The 19,348-nt window shown below is 45.8% G+C and overlaps 1 protein-coding gene across 33 annotated transcripts in view; it reads left to right on the forward strand.

Moving 5' to 3' along the window:
• ANK2 (ankyrin 2) overlaps positions 1–19,348 on the forward strand; it is a 1,630,948-nt gene that overhangs the window by 1,240,707 nt on the left and 370,893 nt on the right. For all 33 annotated transcript variants that reach the window (XM_069241684.1, XM_069241892.1, XM_069241902.1 and 30 more), the window contains 2 exons: positions 13,105–13,203; positions 14,160–14,258. In XM_069241684.1, coding sequence (XP_069097785.1) covers positions 13,105–13,203; positions 14,160–14,258 — 198 coding nt within the window. The remainder of the gene's footprint in view (positions 1–13,104; positions 13,204–14,159; positions 14,259–19,348) is intronic.

A 19,348-nucleotide genomic window follows, 5' to 3' on the forward strand; every position in this document is an offset into this window, starting at 1 on the left:
TTTAACCACGCCCATCAGTTTTGTTGGTTCATGGGCTTGCCTTTTAAAATTCACTTGATTTCATTAGTGAAAGGCATGCATACGTCATGCCTTTTCCAGTGTTTAGCCCTCCTCGAGTGCACTGACCAGTCCTGAAAACCTAGGAGGCGCCATGTTTTCTGCATGGCTTCTGGACTACTTTTTCTTTTCATTTCTTATGCAGCGTGTTACAAATGGGGTCTTTGGTTGGCAGTCAGGTTACCCCCTGTCTAAGCAAGGACACTCTCTCTAGTCAGGGTAAGTCGCACACAATCCGAATTATCCTGTGCCCACCTTCTGGTAGCTTGGCACTGAGCAGTCAGGCTTAAGTTAGAAAGCAATGTGTAAAGTATTTGTGCAATAAATCGTGTAATACCAAAGTATAAACACCACAAAAATACACCACACAGGTTTAGAAAGATATAGAATATTTATCTAGATAAGATAAGGTCAAAATGATCAAGATTACACGTTGAAATATCACTTTAGAAAATGATAAAGAGTCTTAAGTTCTTAAAAACAATAAGTGTCTCTTGGAAGCACAAAGTACCTGGTTTGCGTCAAAATTATCCGCAAGGGACTGCAGAGGAGGAGTTGCGTAGAAAACTGGGAGGTGTGCATCAGTTTCTCTGGGCGCACACAGACGATGTGTCGATATTTTCCACACAGCAAGAGCCTTGCATCGATTTCCAGCGCTCAGACTTGGATCCTCTTCGGGTTGTGGGGTATTTGGACGCCCCGGCAATGATGCGGAAAAATCCTGGGTGTGCAGGGCCAAGTCACAGAGGTCGTTGATCCGGTGGGCGATGCAGGGAAATTTCTGTCGCACGCCGGGCGCTGCATCGATTCTTCTCACAGGAAGTTGGGTTGTGTCGTTCCGGCTTGGCTATGCATCGATCCAGTGGGCTGTGCGTCGAAGTTCCAGTTGCAACGCTTGCTTGGCGTCGATCTCCACTCGGGGAGCCGGGCTGCATCATTCCAGTTCAGCGTGCAGTTATTCTCTCACCGCGATGTAGGCTGTGCGTCAATTCTGGCAGGCTGTGCATCCATTTTCGCCGCACAAGGATTTCTTTGCAGAAGTCTTTTTAGCCCTGAGACTTCAGAAAACAGGAGGCAAGCTCAATCCAAGCCCTTGTAGAGCACTTCTCAGCAGAGCCAGAGGGCAGCAAGGCAGCAGTCCTTTTCGGCAAAGCAGTCAGGTGAGTTCTTTGGGCAGCCAGGCAGCTTCTCTTGGCAGGTTGCAGGTTCTGGTTCAGAGTTTCTTCCCCAGTGGTATCTTTTCCAGAAGTGTCTGAGTTGGTAGGGTCAGAGACCCTGTTTAAATACCCAAATGTGCCTTTGAAGTGGGGGAGACTTCAAAGAGTGGCTTAGAAGTGCACAAGGTCCTCTTTCAGTTCCATCTTGTCTGCCAGGGTCCCAGTAGGGGGTTTGACAGTCCATAGTGTGAGAGAAGGCCACTGTCCTTTGACATGTAAGTGTCTGGCCCTCCACCCTCCCAGCCCAGGAAGACCCATTCAGTATGCAGATGTGTGCAGGTGTGACTGAGCATCCTGTGTTTGGGGTTGTCTAAGTGAAATGCACAAGGGAGCTGTCAACTAACCCAGCCAGACATGGATTGTAAGGCACAGAGGATTTAAGTGCATAGAAATGCTAACTTTCTAAAAGTGGCATTTCTAAAATAGTAATATTAAATCCAGCTTCACCAGTAAGCAGGATTTTGTATTACCATTCTGGCCATACTAAATATGATCTTGTTACTCCTTTCAGATCAGAATCTACCACTCAAACAGTATATGAGGGTAGCCCTAATGTTAGCCTATGAAAGGAGCAGGCCTCATAGCAGTGTAAAATGAATTTAGGAGTTTTACACTACCAGGACATATAAACTACATAGGTACATTTCCTGCCTTTTCCCTACATAGCACCCTGCCCTATGGGTTACCTAGGTCCTACCTTAGGGGTGACTTTTGTGTAGAAAAAGGGGGGTTTAAGGCTTGGCAAGTACTTTTAAATGCCAAGTCGATCTGGCAGTGAAACTGCACACACAGGCCTTGCAATGGCAGGCCTGAGACATGGTTAGGGGGCTACTTATGTGTGTGGCACAATCAGTGCTGCAGGCCCATTAGTAGCATTTTCATCTACAGGCTCTGGGCACATGTAGTGCACTTTTACTAGGGACTTATGAGTAAATTAAATAAGCCAATAGGGTATGAGCCAATGTCACAATGTTTTAAGGGAGAGAGCATATGCACTTTAGCACTGGTTAGCAGTGGTAAAGTGCGCAAAGTCCTAAAACCAGCAAAAACAGTGTTAAAAAGTGGAGGGAGGGAGGCAAAAAGTTGAGTGACCACCCTAAAGCTGCCAGGTCTAACATGTGTCCCCCCGCAGCTGAAAGTGGGAAGAGCTACCCAACGTCCTGGGACCTCTCATCGCTAAGGCAGAAGTATCTGTAGAGACCATCAGCGTTGGCGTGGTCAATCCCCAGGCAATGCTCCACCGTAAAGTCCATCCCTTAGGGAAATGGACCACCTCAAGAGTTTAGGATTTTCACTCCTCATTTGCATGAGCCATCTGAGGGGCCTTTGGTCTGTCTGAACCCAGAAGTGAGTGCCAAACAGATAGGGTCTCAGCTTCTTCAGTGCCCAGACCACAGCAAACTCTTCTCTCTCAATACCACTCCACCTCTGTTCCCGTGGTAGTAGTCCTCTGCTAATAATGCCTATTGGTTGGTCTAGGCCCTCCTCATTCAGCTGTGCTAGGACATCCCCATCCCATGCTCTGAAGCGTCTGTCTGCACGATGAATTCTCTGGAGTAGTCAGGAGCCTTGAGCACGGGGGCCGTGCACATGGCTTCCTTCAGGAAGTCAAAGGCTTTCTGCCAAGCCTCTGTCCAATTCACCATCTAGGTTGTTTCTTGGATGTCAGTTCTGTTAAGGGGGCTACTATGGTGCCATATCCCATAAAAAATCTGCAGTAATATCGGGTGATGCCTAAGAAGGCCCTCACCTCTGTTTGAGTCCTAGGTGGGTGCCAGGCCTTGATGATTTCAATCTTGGCCTGGAGGGGCTGCACCTTGCCACCACCCACTAGGTGTCCCAAGTACACAACACGGAACCCTGCCCAATCTGGCACTTACTGGCCTTGATGGTCAGGCCTGCCTGTTGCAGGGCCTGAAGCGCCTCCTTGAGGTAGAGCAGGTGTTCCTCCCAGCTGAAACTATAGACGGCAATGTCGTCTAGGTAGGCTGCACAGAAGGCATCCTTGCCAGCCAGGACCCCGTTAACCAACCGTTGGAAGGTAGCCGGGGCATTTTTTAATCCAAAGGGCATTACTCTGAACTGGTAATGGCCCTCAGGAGTAGAAAAAACGGATCTCTCTTGAGCCCTTTTAGTCAAGGTGATCTCCCAGTATCCTGACGTGAGGTCAAAGGTACTAAGGAACTTGGCAGCACCTAGTCTGTCTACGAGCTCATCAGCGCAGGGAATGGGGTGAGCATCTGTCTTTGTGACAGAGTTGAGACCCCAGTAGTCCACGCAGAACCAAAGTTCTGGCTTGGCACCAGGAGCCAACACCACTGGGCTGGACCACGGACTGCTGAACTTCTCTATCACCCCAAAAGCCAGCATCTTGGCAACTTCATCCTTGATTCTGCACCTCACTTTATCACTGAGGTGGACTGTCTCCTGTGTCAATATCATGTGAGCCCAGGCATGAGGGAGAATAGGGAATAGAACTGCTCCAACAACTCATAGCAGTCTCCTTTCTGCTCTAGAGTCAGAGAGATTAACACCCTCCACTGACCTATCACCTTCCTTGACAGAGAAGAGTTTTGGGAGAGGCTCACTCTCCTCTTCCATGTCCTCATCTGTCACAAGAAGCATGCTGACCTCAGACCTCTCAAAATGAGGCTTCAGTCGGTTGTGGTGGAGAACCCTTAGAGGGTTTCTAGGGGTCTTGAGGTCCACTAGGTATGTGGCCTCCCCCTTTCGCTCCTTGACTTTGAATGGGCCAGTCCAGCGGTCCTGGAGAGCTCAAGGCTCTACTGGCTCCATCATCCATACTTTGTCTCCAGGTGAGAATTCTACCAGGTTGGCCTTCGGGTCATAACATCCCTCCATCACCTTTTGGTTGGCCTTGAGGTTGCTCTTGGCCTGTTTCCAGAAATGCTGCATCTGGTTGCAGAGGGCCAGCATGTAATTAACCAGGTCCTGAGGAGGTTTCTTGGGAGCCTTCTCCTATCCCACCTTGACAATGCTTAGTGGTCCCCTGACAGGGTATCCATAGAGAAGTTCAAAGGGGCTGAACCCCACCCCTTTCTGGGGCATCTCCCCATAAGCAAAGACAAGACAAGGTAAGAGGACGTCCCACTTACGCCTCATGGCCTCAGGCAGGCCAGTGATCATGCCTTTCAGGGGCTTGTTGAACCTTTCAACAAGCCCATTGATTTGAGGACGGTAAGAGATGATAAACCAGTAGGTTACCCCACACTCATCCCACATGGACTTCATGTACACTGACATGAAGTTTGTGCCTCTGTTAGACACAACCTCCTTTGGGAACCCCACACAGGTAAATATCCCCATTAGAGCTCTGGACACCACTGGTGCAATCACTGTCCTTAGAGGGATTGCCTCTGGATAGCGGGTGGCATGGTCCACGAAAACCAGGATAAACCTGTTACTTAGGGCAGTTTTGGGGTCCAAGGGACCAATGACGTTGATGCCAACCCTTTCAAAGGGGGTGCCAATGATGGGGAGTGGGATCAGGGGGTTCTTGAGCTTCTTCCCTGTCCTCCCACTAGCCTGGCAGGTTGGGCAGGACCTACAGAAATCATATGAGGCTACCCACTTTCGAGGTCAATAAAAGTGGTGACAAGCCTTGCAAAGGTCTTGTCTTGCCCCAAATGTCCTGCCAGGAGGATGTTGTGAGCCAGGCCCAGTAGGAAGGCCCGGTAGCACTGGAGGACCACCAGCACATGTGCTGCCCCAGCGGCCGGTACCTTAGGCTTACTGTCGAGGAGATCTTTCTCTCAATATATGTGGTGATCGCCAGAGGCTTCACCTGCTGCTTGGGCTGTGGCCTGTTGCCACAAACCCTCAAGAGTGGGGCGCTCCTTCGGTGCCTTGCAGAATTCCTCCTTGGTAGGCCCACCTTCCACTTGCCAGCTAACAAACTCAGGCAGGTTACCCAGGGCTGCAGTATGTTCCCCAGTTGGCTCAGGGGCCTCCTCTTCTGGGACCCCGTCAACCACTGCAGGAATATCTGGGGCTGGTTTCCCGCACCCCTTCCCCTTCCTCTGCACAGCTGTCTGGGCCATTGTTCCAGGCTCCAGGCGCCCTTGACTCCCTTCCTGGGCAGCCATGGACTGTGTGGTCATGCAGACCCATTCAGGCAAACCTAACATCTCCAGGTGGGATCTGAGCTCTACCTCCTTCCAGGCAGTGTGCTCAAGATCATTGCTCAACAGACAATCTACAGGAATGGCAGGACTCACAGCTACTTTTAGAGTACCAGAGACCCCCCCCAACTCAAAAGGAACCAGAGCTACTGATAGGTGGCTCTCACGATTGTCGGCGACTATGACCTGGTGGAATGTATTAGGGATGACTTGCTCTGCTGACACCAGCTGACCCCTGACCGTAGTTATACTAGCTTCTGTGTCACGCAGAGCCCCCACCCTTTGCCCATTAATGGTGACCCACTGCCTATACTTGAAAGTATTGGCGGTCATTTGGGCTTTTGGCACCATTTCCTCATCTCCCAAGGATACTAGGGACACATCTATCTGCTCCCCAAAGCTAACTGGGACTATCTCCTCCCCGAGCGCTACACTAGCCGACCCAGGTGTCTGCCCTCCAGTGTGGGGCTGTGCCCTCTGGGGACACTGAGAGTCGCCCTTAGAGTGTCCATGCTTGAAGCACTCTAACCATTTGGGGATAAAATTCCCTTGCTTTTTGTCAAAGAACTCTGGCTTTTTCCTAAATTCAGGTGGGGACTGGTTACCCCCCACCCAATCCCCCCTCCCAGGAATTGTTTTGGGGGCCTTTTGTGAACTCCTTATTTTTAAGTTTGTCTCCCCCTTCTTTCTTCTGGTGGGTACCCCGACCCCCTTTGTTGGTGTCCCCCCCCAGGTACCTTCTTGGACACTCTGGTGCTAACCTAGAGGTCCGCCTCCTCAGCGAGCTTTCTAGGATCAGTCAGCTTACTGTCAAATAGGTGCTGGCGCAACTCTGTAAAGCAAACACTGAACATATGCTCTTTCAGGATCAAATTATATAACCCCAAATAGTCATCTACTTTACTGTCCCGCACCCATCCATTGAGTGCCTTACTGGAGAAATCAAAAAAGTCTACCCAGTTCTGTGTGTAGAGTTTGGTGCTGTCCTTGAACCTCTGATGGTATTTCTCAGGGGTCAGCCCAAACTGAGCAAGTAAAGCAGTTTTCAAGGGTGCGTATGTGTTTTGATCCCTTGGATCCAATACAAGGTGTGTGTCCCTCCCCACCACTGGTACATACCACCACAAGGCTGCCCCCAATTGCTCTTCAGAAACCCCATGAACCTTTAGTGCAACTTTATAAGCAGCCAACCACTTATCAATGTCAGCTCCCACTACATAACTTGGCACCACATTTTTGGGTGTACAAACCTTCCTTTCCCCAGCAGGTCCTGCATGTATGCTGCCACCATCACTGCTGGACTCAGACTGCCTTGCCTTGATATCCAGCTCTTTGAGACTCAGTTCATGAGCCAACAAAGGTTTTTTTTCAGCCTCAGCTCTCTCAGCTTCAATTTTTAACTTTGCCATTTGCAGTTGAAATTCCCTCTCTTCCCTCCTTTCCTCTGTGGTTAGGCCATGGCTAGAGACACTGCTCCCCGGTTTAGCAAGTGGCACAATTCCAGGATTAACATCCCCTATTGCTGGTAAAAAATCCTCTGAGGGGCCATCTTCTGGCTCCTCCTCCTCAACATCCTCATCTGAATGGGCTTCTGCCCAGGATCTCAGCCCCATTTGGTATTCCTCCTTTCTGGAGGCATCCTGTGTAGGTACTCCCATCCCATTGCAGAACCCCTTCAGCTGGTTAAGAGTGTATGTCTACAGCTTGGCTAGGTCAAATTCTTCAGCTCCTGCTTGAGACCCAGCCAGAAACATGTTCAATGAGGATTACGTTAAAAATGTCAGACAGAAAACCAAATTGCAGAAAAAGATAAAAAATCAAGTTGACTTTTAACTGTGGGTAGGTAGTGTGCACGTAGCTATTGTATGTCACTGCACAAATACAAGTCCTATCCACACCTGCTGATCACCAATGTTAAAAATTGGATCTTTAGTTGCCAGTCAGGTTAGCCCCTGTCCAAGCAAGGACCCTCTCTTTAGTCAGGGTAAGTCACACACAATCCAAATCATCCTGTGCCCTCTTTCTGGTAGCTTGACACTGAGTACTCAGGCTTAACTTACAAGGCAATGTGTAAAGTATTTGTGCAATAAATCATGCAATAACACAGTATAAACACCACAAAAATACATAACACAGGTTTGGAAAAATATAGAATATTTATCTGGATAAGATAAGGTCAAAACGATCAAGTACAAGTTAAAATATCACTTTAGAAAATGATAAAAAGATTTGCTAGCACAAAGTACCTGGTTTTCGTCTAAATTATACGCAAGGAACCGCAGAGGCGGAGGTGCGTAGAAAACTGGGAGGTGTGCGTCGGTTTCTCCGGGCGCACGCAGACGATGCATCTATTTGTTCCACGCAGCAAGGGCCTTGCGTTGATTTCCAGTGTGTGGACTTGGATCCTCTTTGGTTTGCGGGGTATTTGAAAGCCCCGGGGATGATGCGGAGAAATCCTGGGCGTGCAGGACAAAGTCACAGGGGCTGTGTTGATCCGGTGGGCGATGCGAGGAAATTTCTGTTGCACAGAAGATGTGTTGATTCTTCTCACAGGAATTCGGCCTGCATCATTCCAGCTCGACTATGCGTCAATCCAGTGGGCCGTGCATCGAAGTTCCGGTCGCAACACTGCTGCGGTGTCGATCTCTACTCGGGTAGCCGGGCTGCGTCTTTCTCACCATGATGCAGGCTGTGCATTGATTCTGGCAGGTTGTGCGTCGATTTTCACTGCAGAAGGAGTTCTTTGCAGAGATGAAATCTTTTTTGTCCTGAGACTTCAGAAAACAGGAGGCAAGCTCAATCCAAGCCATTCGAGAGCACTTCTCGGCAGAGCCAGAGGGCAGCAAGGCAGCAGGGCAACAGCGAGGCAGCAGTCCTTTTCAGCAAAGCAGTCAGGTGAGTCCTTTGGGCAGCCAGGCAGCTTCTTTTGGCAGGAGGCAGGTTCTGGTTCAGAGTTTCTTCCCCAGTGGTATCTTTTCTAGAAGTTACTGAGTTGGAAGGGCCAGAGGCCTTGTTTAAATACCCAAATGTGCCTTTGAAGTGAGGGAGACTTCAGAGCGTGGCTTAGAAGTGCATAAGGTCCCCTTTCAGTTCCATCCTGTCTGCCAGGGTCCCTGTAGGGGGTTTGGCAGTCCATTGTGTGAGGGCAGGCCACTGTCCTTTGACATGTAAGTGTTTGACCTTCCACCCTCCCAGCCCAAAAAGACACATTCAGTATGCAGATGTCTGCAGGTGTGACTGAGCATCCTGTGTTTGGGGTTGTCTAATTGAAATGCACAAGGGAGCTGTCAACTAACCCAGCCAGATGTGGATTGTAAGGCACAGAAGGATTTAAGTGCAGAGAAATGCTCACGTTCTAAAAGTGGCATTTCTAAAGTAGTAATATTAAATCCAACTACAACAGTCAGCAGGATTTTGTATTACCATTCTGGCCATACTAAATATGACCTTGGTACTCCTTTCAGATCAGAATCTACCACTCAATCAGTATAGTAGGGTAGTCCTATTGTTAGCCTATGAAAGGAGCAGGCCTCACAGTAGTGTAAAACAAATTTAGGAGTTTTACACTACCAGGACATATAAACTAAACAAGTACCTGTCCTATCTTTTCCCTACATAGCACCCTGCCCTATGGGTTACCTAGGTCCTACCTTAGGGGTGACTTAGAAAAAGGGGAGTTTAAGGGTTGGCAAGTACTTTTAAATGCCAAGTCGATCTGGCAGTGAAACTGCACACACGTGCCTTGCAATTGCAGGCCTGAGACATGGTTAGGGGGCTACTTATGTGGGTGGCACAATCAGTGCTACAGGCCCACTAGTAGCATTTAATCTACAGGCACTGGGCACATGTAGTGCACTTTTACTAGGGACTAATAAGTAAATTAAATAAGCCAATTGGATATGAGCCAATGTCACCATGTTTTAAGGGAGAGAGCAAATGCACTTTAGCAATGGTTAGCAGTGATAAAGTGCGCATAGCCCTAAAACCAGCAAAAACAGAGTCAAAAAGAGGAGGGAGGCAGGCAAAAAGTTGAGGGTGAACACCCTAAGGCTGTCAGGTCTAACACAGCGTGATCTCGCTGGGCAGTAGTCGAGCGCTTTGCATGACATCGACCCTGTTACATGGATAATTGCATAAATGCTGATAGGTTTGACTGCGAGCGAACTTCTGTTTCCTTTTCTATCTCTCCGCGCTTCACACTCATGCTGTGGCGCTTTAAATTGGCTCGCCTATTTGAAACTGTTTTACTTTTCATTTTCAATTTACGTGGCAAGTAAAGTCTAGTAAGGACTTTACAGCGCTAATATCTCTAAGTTGAGCAAATGCAAGACACATTGCTTTGCAAATGCTTGATAAGCATTGTGCTTTGGCACACACATAAGCCAGTGTTACCTTGCATGAGGTTTGTATTATAGGCATAGGGTACACTGCCCATTATAAATATCAAGCACCCAAGGTTAAATTTATAAAATTATGCATTATGCATAAAGTACACCTCTTTTTCATAGGTGTATCACGCAATATTGTGCTTGGCCCTTGTTTGCACATGACTTTATTTTGAGTTACGATTTTATCCAAAGTCAGGTCATGCTACTTTAGGAGATCTGGCTTTTCGTAAAAACCTATGGCTGTTTGTGCTAGCCCCACCCAGTTAAGTCCATTTGTATAGATGATAGGTGCGTTTACCTGTCAAGATACGATTTTGGTGTTGCACTCAAATTAACTTTAGGCTGTAAATTGATTATGCTTGAAAGTTGATTGGTGTTTCTGTTTGCAATGTTTCGATGGTTTGAGCCACAAAGCACCACCTATGTTGCACAAGAATATGTTGTATCATAAAGTAAATCCAGACCCAGATCTCCTAACTATAAGCTATGTACTATGCAAGAAAAACTTCATTTTGAAGGTGTGTTAATTTAGAGAGCCTGACTTATGAATGTATTTAGAGATTCTGATTTGTCGTGAGACCCCCAAAAAAACATGCAGACCGAGTTCCCTCTGTAAAATATTTACCCATTGTCAATCGGGTTCCCCCACTTACAGCCACAGAGCTTAATGGCATCAGCTGATCTATACAATGAAATCCATTATAGGTGATATGCTGTTTACATGAAGCCCGTTCACACACAGTTGTCTATACAGCGCTGCACAAAAATAAAATTAAAAGTTAAAAATAATCTATAATTCATAATGCCACCCTGCATCATCATACATAAGGCTTGAAAAAAGGCTAGCTGCCTCGCTGTATAGTGCACATTAATAGTGAGTTCAAAACAGCTCCATTACAAATACCATTTGCACATTGTAAAAGGCCTCTTTTTCATTCAGTTATTACTTTTGCAGTAAATAACGAAAAGATAGCAAAATATTTTTGCAACTGGTTTTATGCACAGCATTAGTCTCCCACATAGTTGTATCTGCGCAATTTCTTCCAGCTATGATCTGAGGTAATAGTATGCCCAACAATTGTGGGTGGGCAGTATTTGCACTCACACATAATTTTTAGGTCTCTACCAGACAGTGCAGATGTCTGATTTGCTAAAGACTTTTTGGGGACATTCAGAAAGCTGACCTAGGAATGCATTTTGCTTGTTGGTTGCCATTGCCTTTCTGGTTTGTAACTCACATTTTCTCGCTTTCCATTTGCTGGCTTTCTTTGTTTTAGGCTGTCCAGCTTTAGCTTGTACCTTCCCTTGCCCACACCTTATTTAGAGTACCCTTCCAAGTGCTCCTTTTCTGTAAACAGGCCTGTAAATCTTGTTCTTACCTCGTCACATTTGCTGTGCATTCAGTGACCGAGGTCAAATATCAGGCGTTGTCTTCCAAGGGCGCTTGTTTACTTTTGTTTCTCTGGCTTCAAAGTGAGAGGGTTTAAGTGACAATCTTGCTAGATAGTGGGGTTAGGAAAGAGTTTTTTCTAGGCCAGGACAACATTTAAATGAACTGTGTGAGCATTTCAGAATATATCAGAATTAGGACCACAAATGAAGCACATGTCTTGTTATTTCTGAAGTGTGTTGGAAACAAATACTTTAATATGATCAAAAGAATTCATTCCACTAGGTGATGCAATTTTCACACATTATTATTTGTGTGCAGTATAGCTGTATTAATAAAACTGCATGTCTGCGCAAATGTAATAATAATTTCATATGAAAATATGTTGTCTGTAATGGCAGTGTGCTACCATGCTACCACACCATGATTACTCCACTGTACGCCACTCCGCTCTATTCTGCACCACTCCACACCACTGCACTCTGCACTACTCCACTCTACCCCACTTCATGCTACTCCTCAGTACTCTACCCTGTGCCACTCCACTCTATGCCAATGCACTCTTCAACACTTTACTCTAGATGAAAGAACTCTTTGCCACTGTACTCTACATCACTCCAGTCTAGGCCAGGTTACTCTACACTGCATAACTTCACTCTGTTCCACTGTACAACACTGCACTCTATGCCAATGCATCCTATGACAATACACTTTACGGCAATCCACTTTGCTCTGTAACACTCAACTCTGTGCCCCTGCACTCTACACCAGTCCATTGTAGAGCAATCTAATCTACTCTGCACCACTCCTCTCTATGCCACTACACTCTTTACCACTCTGCTCTTGGCCACTGCACTCTACGCCAATCCACTCTACACAACTGCACTCTATGCCACTGCACTCTACTCTGCATCACTGTACTCTGCACTGCTGCTCTCCACGCCACTCTACTCTTCTTTACACCACTGCACTCTCTTCCGATGAACTCTATGCCACTCTACTCTGCACTACTCCATTACACAACTCTATGCCACTGCACTCTATGCCACTGTACTCTACTATGCACCATTCTGTGCTACTCTACACCACACTATGCCACTGCACTCTGTGTCACTCTACTATGCACTCTATGCCACTCTATTCTATTCTGCACCACTGCCCACTGCATCACTTAATTCTGTGCCACTCCACTCTGCACCACCCTACGCCACTGCACTCTACGCCACTCTATGCCACTATATGCCACTCCACTCTGTGCCACTCCACTTTGTACCACTGCACTCTTCCATGCACGACTCTAATCTACACCACTACATTCTAGGATGTTGCACTCTATTCCACTGAATTCAATGTCACTGCATTCAATGCCACTGTGCTGTATGCCACTATACTCTGAAACACTCTACGCCAATGCACTCTACAGCAGTCCTCTCTATCCTATGCCACTCTATGCAACTCTACACTCTGCCCTTCACTCCTATACATGAAACTCTCTGCCACTCCACTCTACAACACTCTGTTCCACTCTTCACCATTCCACTCTACAACACTCCACACCACTTTTCTCTAAGCCGCTAACTTTTAGCCATTTTGAACAGCAGCCACGCTGGTGTACAACATGAGTAAAAGACATTGGAAAAGTCAATAGATCTTGCATAGACAAAACCTCCTGGCTTTGCCAATGCATGTTCACTTTGCACACAATTTAGGATATTGTAGGCATGTAACTTAGGCCCATTTTGCAATAAAGATGATGCACTGTGTGTAATTACTAAGTTGCACTCATACATAGAGTACGTCTGAATAATTATATTTACTAAATATAAAGGTTGTGACCATTACACTGTTCCTCTTTATTGCACGAGGATTGATCTTTTTTTTGTTTCTTCTTTGGTGCCGTCAACAACCAGAGTGGATACACTCCTCTTCATCAAGCTGCGCAACAAGGCCACACGCACATCATCAACGTTCTCCTCCAACATGGCGCCAAGCCCAACGCCACCACCGCAGTGAGTTTCTTTCCCATCTTGAAGCTTGATCCCCAGCCTCTTTGTTGTGCGAACTCTGAGGTTTGCTGCTGACTCCTCTCTTCCCACTCTTCCCCCAGAGAATGCAGCCCTCCCCTGCTGCAGCGTTTCACTCTGGAAGCCATGGACGTGGTCAGTTCAACAGCTGGCGCTCAGATGTGTGAATGATGCTATTCTCTTTTAAAGTAGTATGGCCCAAATATGCGGGATACATTGATTCTCTCCAGTTTATGTTAGGCTAATTTAATGTAGCGCTGACGGAATAGGTTCTAGGTGCTACAGGAGATAATGGAAAACATATAACATGTTCTTGCATTTTCGTAAGACATTCAAGTTACTGAAATAGATATGTTTTCATGGCTCTTGTTAATTTCACTGGAATGCAGACGTTTATGAGAAAGTAGCAGTGAGTTAGCTTGCTGGAAAGAAACCATATTTAGGGAGGACAGAATAGCTTCAATTGCCCCTTTAGCCATTTCTCTTGAATCACTCACTCTGCACGCCAGAGATTAGTTAGCCTCTTGGCCCAAAATCATACGCGTGGGCGGGCTCCATCCAAAATCAGCCTGAATAAATATGTGATCATTTGGGAAGACTCCATCAACTGTGTGCAAAAATATCCAGTAAGCCTTAAAAACACATGAGCAACGCTTTCCCTTGTGCACATTTGTGTTAAGTCTGTGACAGCTCTAGGGTTAACACACACTGGCTTCGTATTCTCAGAAATAGCAGAGACAGATGTGAGTTGTGTTGCCATGGGGATTTCAGCTAGACTGAGGTAGTTCGGAAGTTAGAGTCGGAGTGAATGGTGAAAGAGCCAGTGCGCTCGCCTGCCTCTCGGGTGGAAATGCTGGCTCATGCAGGGCTTCTGGTGAGCTCATTGACTCCCCTCACCGTCCTCTCTCTCATTCCGTCTCGCTCTCCCTCTGTCCCTACAGAATGGCAACACCGCCTTAGCGATTGCTAGGCGCCTGGGCTACATCTCTGTGGTCGACACCCTGAAGGTCGTGACGGAGGAGGTGACCACCACCACCACGGTGAGTGCTACGTGCTCGAATGCCTTACCTTTTGTGCGCCGATGCCTTTGCAGAGATGTGTGATAGGGTTGTAAGCCTGTGCTGATGTGCCCCCTTTTTTCCCCTTGTCACACGAATCCATGCAGTCTGATTTTGCACAAAGGAATGGGTGCGTCTGAGCAATGCTGTCAGACTTCGTGGAAGGCTCTCGTTATCCGTCTGTGTCTGTGTGCACGTGGTTTTTAAAAAAAAGCACGTGACCAGGTGAAACTACAAGTGAGCTGAAGATGGGAGGAGACCGTCTTTTGTGTGACATGATCTAGTGTGCTCATCTACACCACATTAATGAGGCGAATAAACGGTGAAACTAGGATTTAAGTGAACTGCTGAATGGTGGAATGTGTTGTTCTAATGTTTCCGTTTAGAAACCATGTGTTGCCTGGCAATGGGATTGATTAAGTGAGACTGATTATTTGCAAGGCCAGAATGTCATAATATCGCATCCCCGTTCATATAAATAATAGGTATGCGTTAGCCAAAGTTCACTCTTCGGCAAAAAGTTGCTGAACAGTTTTTGGCAAGCCGCATTTGATTCACTGAAAAGCCGTCCTCTTGCATTTTGCATCTGTGAATGCATGAGTTTTCATGCAGATTTAAAAACACATTTTTATAAGTTTGTTGGTGATCGATACATTATTATATCTCCCTATTATCGCTATTTTTATGATTTGTAGCGCATACATGAGTTATTTGAACTACAGTATTTTTTATGCACGACTCCCTCAGTCGGTCTCTTCGACTGGTTAGGCGACATTTTGCTTCAGTTATTTTAGACGTTTCATTGTGCTTGTCTGGTTTGAATTGCATTTGCATGTTGCTCTGGGTCTCTTCCTGTGGAGAGGTGTACTTTCTGGTCCTCAGTTGATTGCAGTGAGACATGCGTTATGGGAGAAACAAACATTTACTGTTCGCAACCCTGGTCATCAGCATTGAACTGCATCTGAGCAATACCATGGTGGCTGGCAGCAGGTGTGTATCTGTCAATGGTGCAGCTGGTGCTGTGACATCGGGACCCCATTGCTACATTTTACCACCTAAGAGGAAGTAAAGACTTACGATGCTCTTGCTACAGAACTTGGTGGCAGTTTAGCTCCTCTGAGATATCACTACTAAGTAGGTTGATTTCTGCTTCTTCATAAGTTGAGAGAACAGGACTATAGTTTTGTCAGATTACTTGTGTCTCTTCAGTTGAAGGTCTGTGAATATCTGGTGCTCTATGCGTTGCACAGTGAGCAGCCTACTATGTTATTAATTCATAATTGTGTTCTTTAAATAATGATGTGCCTTTGCAGACGACCCTTGACGTTTCTTGGAACTCTTGACAGTTCATCTTCAGATTCTGTGCCTTAAATGTTTCAGTAAGTACAGAATTGTGTGTTTACACATACAGTGGTATTAAAGTTTGGATGGATGGTTGTTCTCCCCAAGGATTCAAGAAAGCTTTAGCTCCAAATGCTTCCAGGCTATGAAACATGCACACCACATCCCCAAAAAAGCCTGCAGAAGAGAGGAAGACATACTATGTTGGTGTTACACCCGGACAGATGTTGTTTGTAAGAGCTGAGAGTAGTAAAGACTAATTCACCTAGCCTGGAGATAGTAATGTAAAGGACCATAGTTTATTTGTAAACTGTGAAGAGAATTCTGAGTCAAGTTATCAGAAGATCAAAATGAAGGTTGAACAAACCTGGCCTGGTTAGGAAAATGACTTCACATTTACATGTGGTTTATTTGATTTAATATCCATCACTTTCTCTACTTACTACTGCCCGTTGTCGAATGCTTCCTAGTAAAATTAACTTGTCACTCTCCACTCACCCAGTGACTTCTAAGCATCTTATATGGTGCTACACCCCACAAGAATCACTCAAGAAATTCACCTCAGCATTAAATATTATATTGATGCCTGTTCAGCAGGTCACCATCTACAGGAGATCTGTGGACATAGTGCTATTTATTCATGCACTTGTAAATAAGAAATGTAAAACAGTCTACGGAGACCAATCTTCCTCCCCAACACTGTTTGCGATTGGCATGCTAGGAGGGCTTTCCTGTCATCAAAGTGAAGCTGTTGCTAATTTCAGAAGCCAAGGTTTAAACCTAGTGCTTACCTAGAAACCCAGAACAGCTCTTGCTTCTACCCAAGATCACCGCAAAATGGTGGAGGTATGAGGGGAGGAGTTTTAGTGAGGGTCACAGCCTCGAAGCAAGGGGAGCAATTGAATAAATGACTCCTGAGGAAAAATACATTTGTATATGATTGCATACAGACTAATTTACCTCTAGACACAGCATCAGCAACATGTTTTGAAAGGCAGTGTTGAGGCCATACAACCAGAACTTATTTGTTTAGGCACCTCTGACTGTGTCCAAGGCTCTTCTGTCAGCAATCAGTATGTGCTTTGAGTAACTCCTCGTTTGACCAACACACGTTAGTGACCATAGGCAGATTCAGCACTACACAATCACTCTGTATCTGGTTTCTTGTTTCATAATTTATCAATATTCCTTGTCATAAACTAAATAATGATTCTGCTCCGACTTAAGACTCTAAAAACAAATTATTTCATTTGCATGACATAATGCTGTAACTTTCAGTACCTCAGTGTATTTGCCCTGCTATACTCACTGCATTTGCATTGTAGTTTCTTTTATATTTTACCTCAGACCTCTGGCAAGGCTTTTGGTGGCGTGTAGCTTATTACTCCATGGACAAGGGTATATGCGAGGGTGTATGACTTTGATCTGGCCTATATGGGTAATTGTTTGAGTGTCTTACATGAGGACCAGAGATTGCTTTTGCTTTGGAGTGTAATTAAAAGATAGGAGTGGAAAACCTCTGGTTTACACATGAAGAGTGCGGGAATATATGGATAGAAATTGTGTGAATGTGGTATACTCTGTGGGAAGAGTTTAGGTGTGATGCGTGTAATCCAGCGGTGCACGGTCAGTCTCTTCATAGGGATACAGAACGTGGCCTGTAAAGGGTTAAGGTATAACCGTGCGTCTTCAGGATGTGCGTGGCCTTAATAAGAGCTGTCACGTGAGGTTACAGCTTGTGTGCTGCTTTCTCTTCCACTTCTGCTGTCTCTCCCCCCTCTGCACTATTTTCCACTTCTACCCACATTCCTTCTGCTTGCTTGTCAGCGCCAGACTATCTTTGATTTTCAAATCGTGGCTGAGGCACATATTTAGCAATTGGCACTTCCCCAAAAACAATTGGGTTTAATTGTATTATTTAATATTTGCATTAAATCAGTGCTTCAACGTAGCCAGGAGAGTCTGTTGCGTACTATATTTTATCTCCTCAGTTAAGTGCTTTGTCTCTGCCCACTATTTAGTGACCCCTCTTACAGAGGAAATCCCCTGGCACACGCGGGAATTGGTCTGAAAAAAACAGAAAACACTGATCTTCTCATTAGGGGAAATTAGGTTTCGTACTGCATGAAACGTGAATATTGCCGAGCAGCAAAAAACAAATAGGTGATAGATGGAATGTGTAAATGATTGAATTATTCCCAGCCACTGGTAATTAAATTTTTTTGTCCACTTTGGCACCCCAGAGGCCAGTCAAATACAATTGGGCTTTGTTCCTTCTCCAGCAGAAACAGTTCACCCCAAACTGCCAAGCAATGTCTCCTAAAGATGGGAACACAAACAGCCTTATACAAATTTCAGATCAGCAAAAATGACTTTGATTCCTATGGCACAACAAGCATGGGACTACATGCCTGAATATACCCATCTTTAATAAAGCATTGCACTGAGGAAAACAAAAGGTGATGAGTGGAATACCTGAATTAATCATCGCTTCTGCTGGAATGCAGTACTCGGCTGCATTCCAGTCTATCATGTTTTTTTATGGGCCAAAGCAAAGCGCTCTGTCCCATTCTGCAATCTCTCTTTGGGATTCCAACCACGCCCATGTCACATCAGTCACTTATATTGGTTTGTGGGCTTGCCTATTAAAATCCGCTTGCTTTCATTTGTGAAAGGCATGCCTTTTCTGGTGTTTAGCCCACCTACGCAGCACCGGTGAACTACTAAAAACATACGAGGCTCGATGTTCTCAGCATGGTGTCCAGACTACTTTATCAGCTTATTTTCCACGCAGCCTGATCGCGCTGCATTTTACATAGTGCGATCGCACTGCGTTTTATTTCTTTACCACGCTAATAGCTCTAACTTGAGCAAATGCGAGGTCCGTTGCATTGAAAATGCTCGTTTACTATGTATGTCATTGTAGGCAGAGACCAGCCAAATGCAAATCAACCTTCATCTTGTTCCCAGTACTAAGGGTCCAGCCCAAAGTTTGAGGTCAGACTGCCTCCAGATTTTGGTCTCATCAATGAGGTACAACTTGATTCTCATGACTGTGGGCATGGGACCTACCTCCCAGCACACCTGCTGCACTTACGGCATCACACTGAGAAAATCAAAAAGGTGATGGATAGAATGCTTGATTTAAACTCAGCTTCTAGTGATGATTCAAGCCACCTGCCATTCCATACAATTTTTTGCCCACTGCACTGCTCCAGACAGAAACCAGCCACATGCAAATCAGCTTTCATACTTCTCCAGTAAAGGCAGCCCAGCCCAAACATCCATGTCACGGCCCCTTTAGATGGGAACACTAGCAAATCTCAACCCGTTTGTTTCCAACTCACGTGAGATGGTGTGAAAGCATCACTCATTGAAGTATATTTATTAAAGTTTTGCAAGAGCATGCATATGGCGTAATAGAACGCAAAATGTAGCAGCTATTTACCATACTTTATGAAAGCATGCGAGTGCAGTGCAAGTGTTTTCTGCATCATGGGCGAACCAGACAAACTCTATTAAATACCCCTACGTCCCCCACCACCACAGCATGATTGACTATATCACTTCTATTCAAGCCCTTTACTGGTTCACCCTCATTACACATTTATGTTCCTATGTAGCTAGCAGGGGAAGTTTACCCTCCAGTCTACCCCTCCCCAGCGAGGAAGAAAGCCCACTAGATGCCAAGGAACATATATATTTTTTTTAGCAAAAAAGAATTAGTGGGG

The sequence above is a fragment of the Pleurodeles waltl genome, chromosome 1_2, assembly GCF_031143425.1.
Source record: "Pleurodeles waltl isolate 20211129_DDA chromosome 1_2, aPleWal1.hap1.20221129, whole genome shotgun sequence".
NCBI classification, from domain to species: Eukaryota; Metazoa; Chordata; class Amphibia; order Caudata; family Salamandridae; genus Pleurodeles; species Pleurodeles waltl.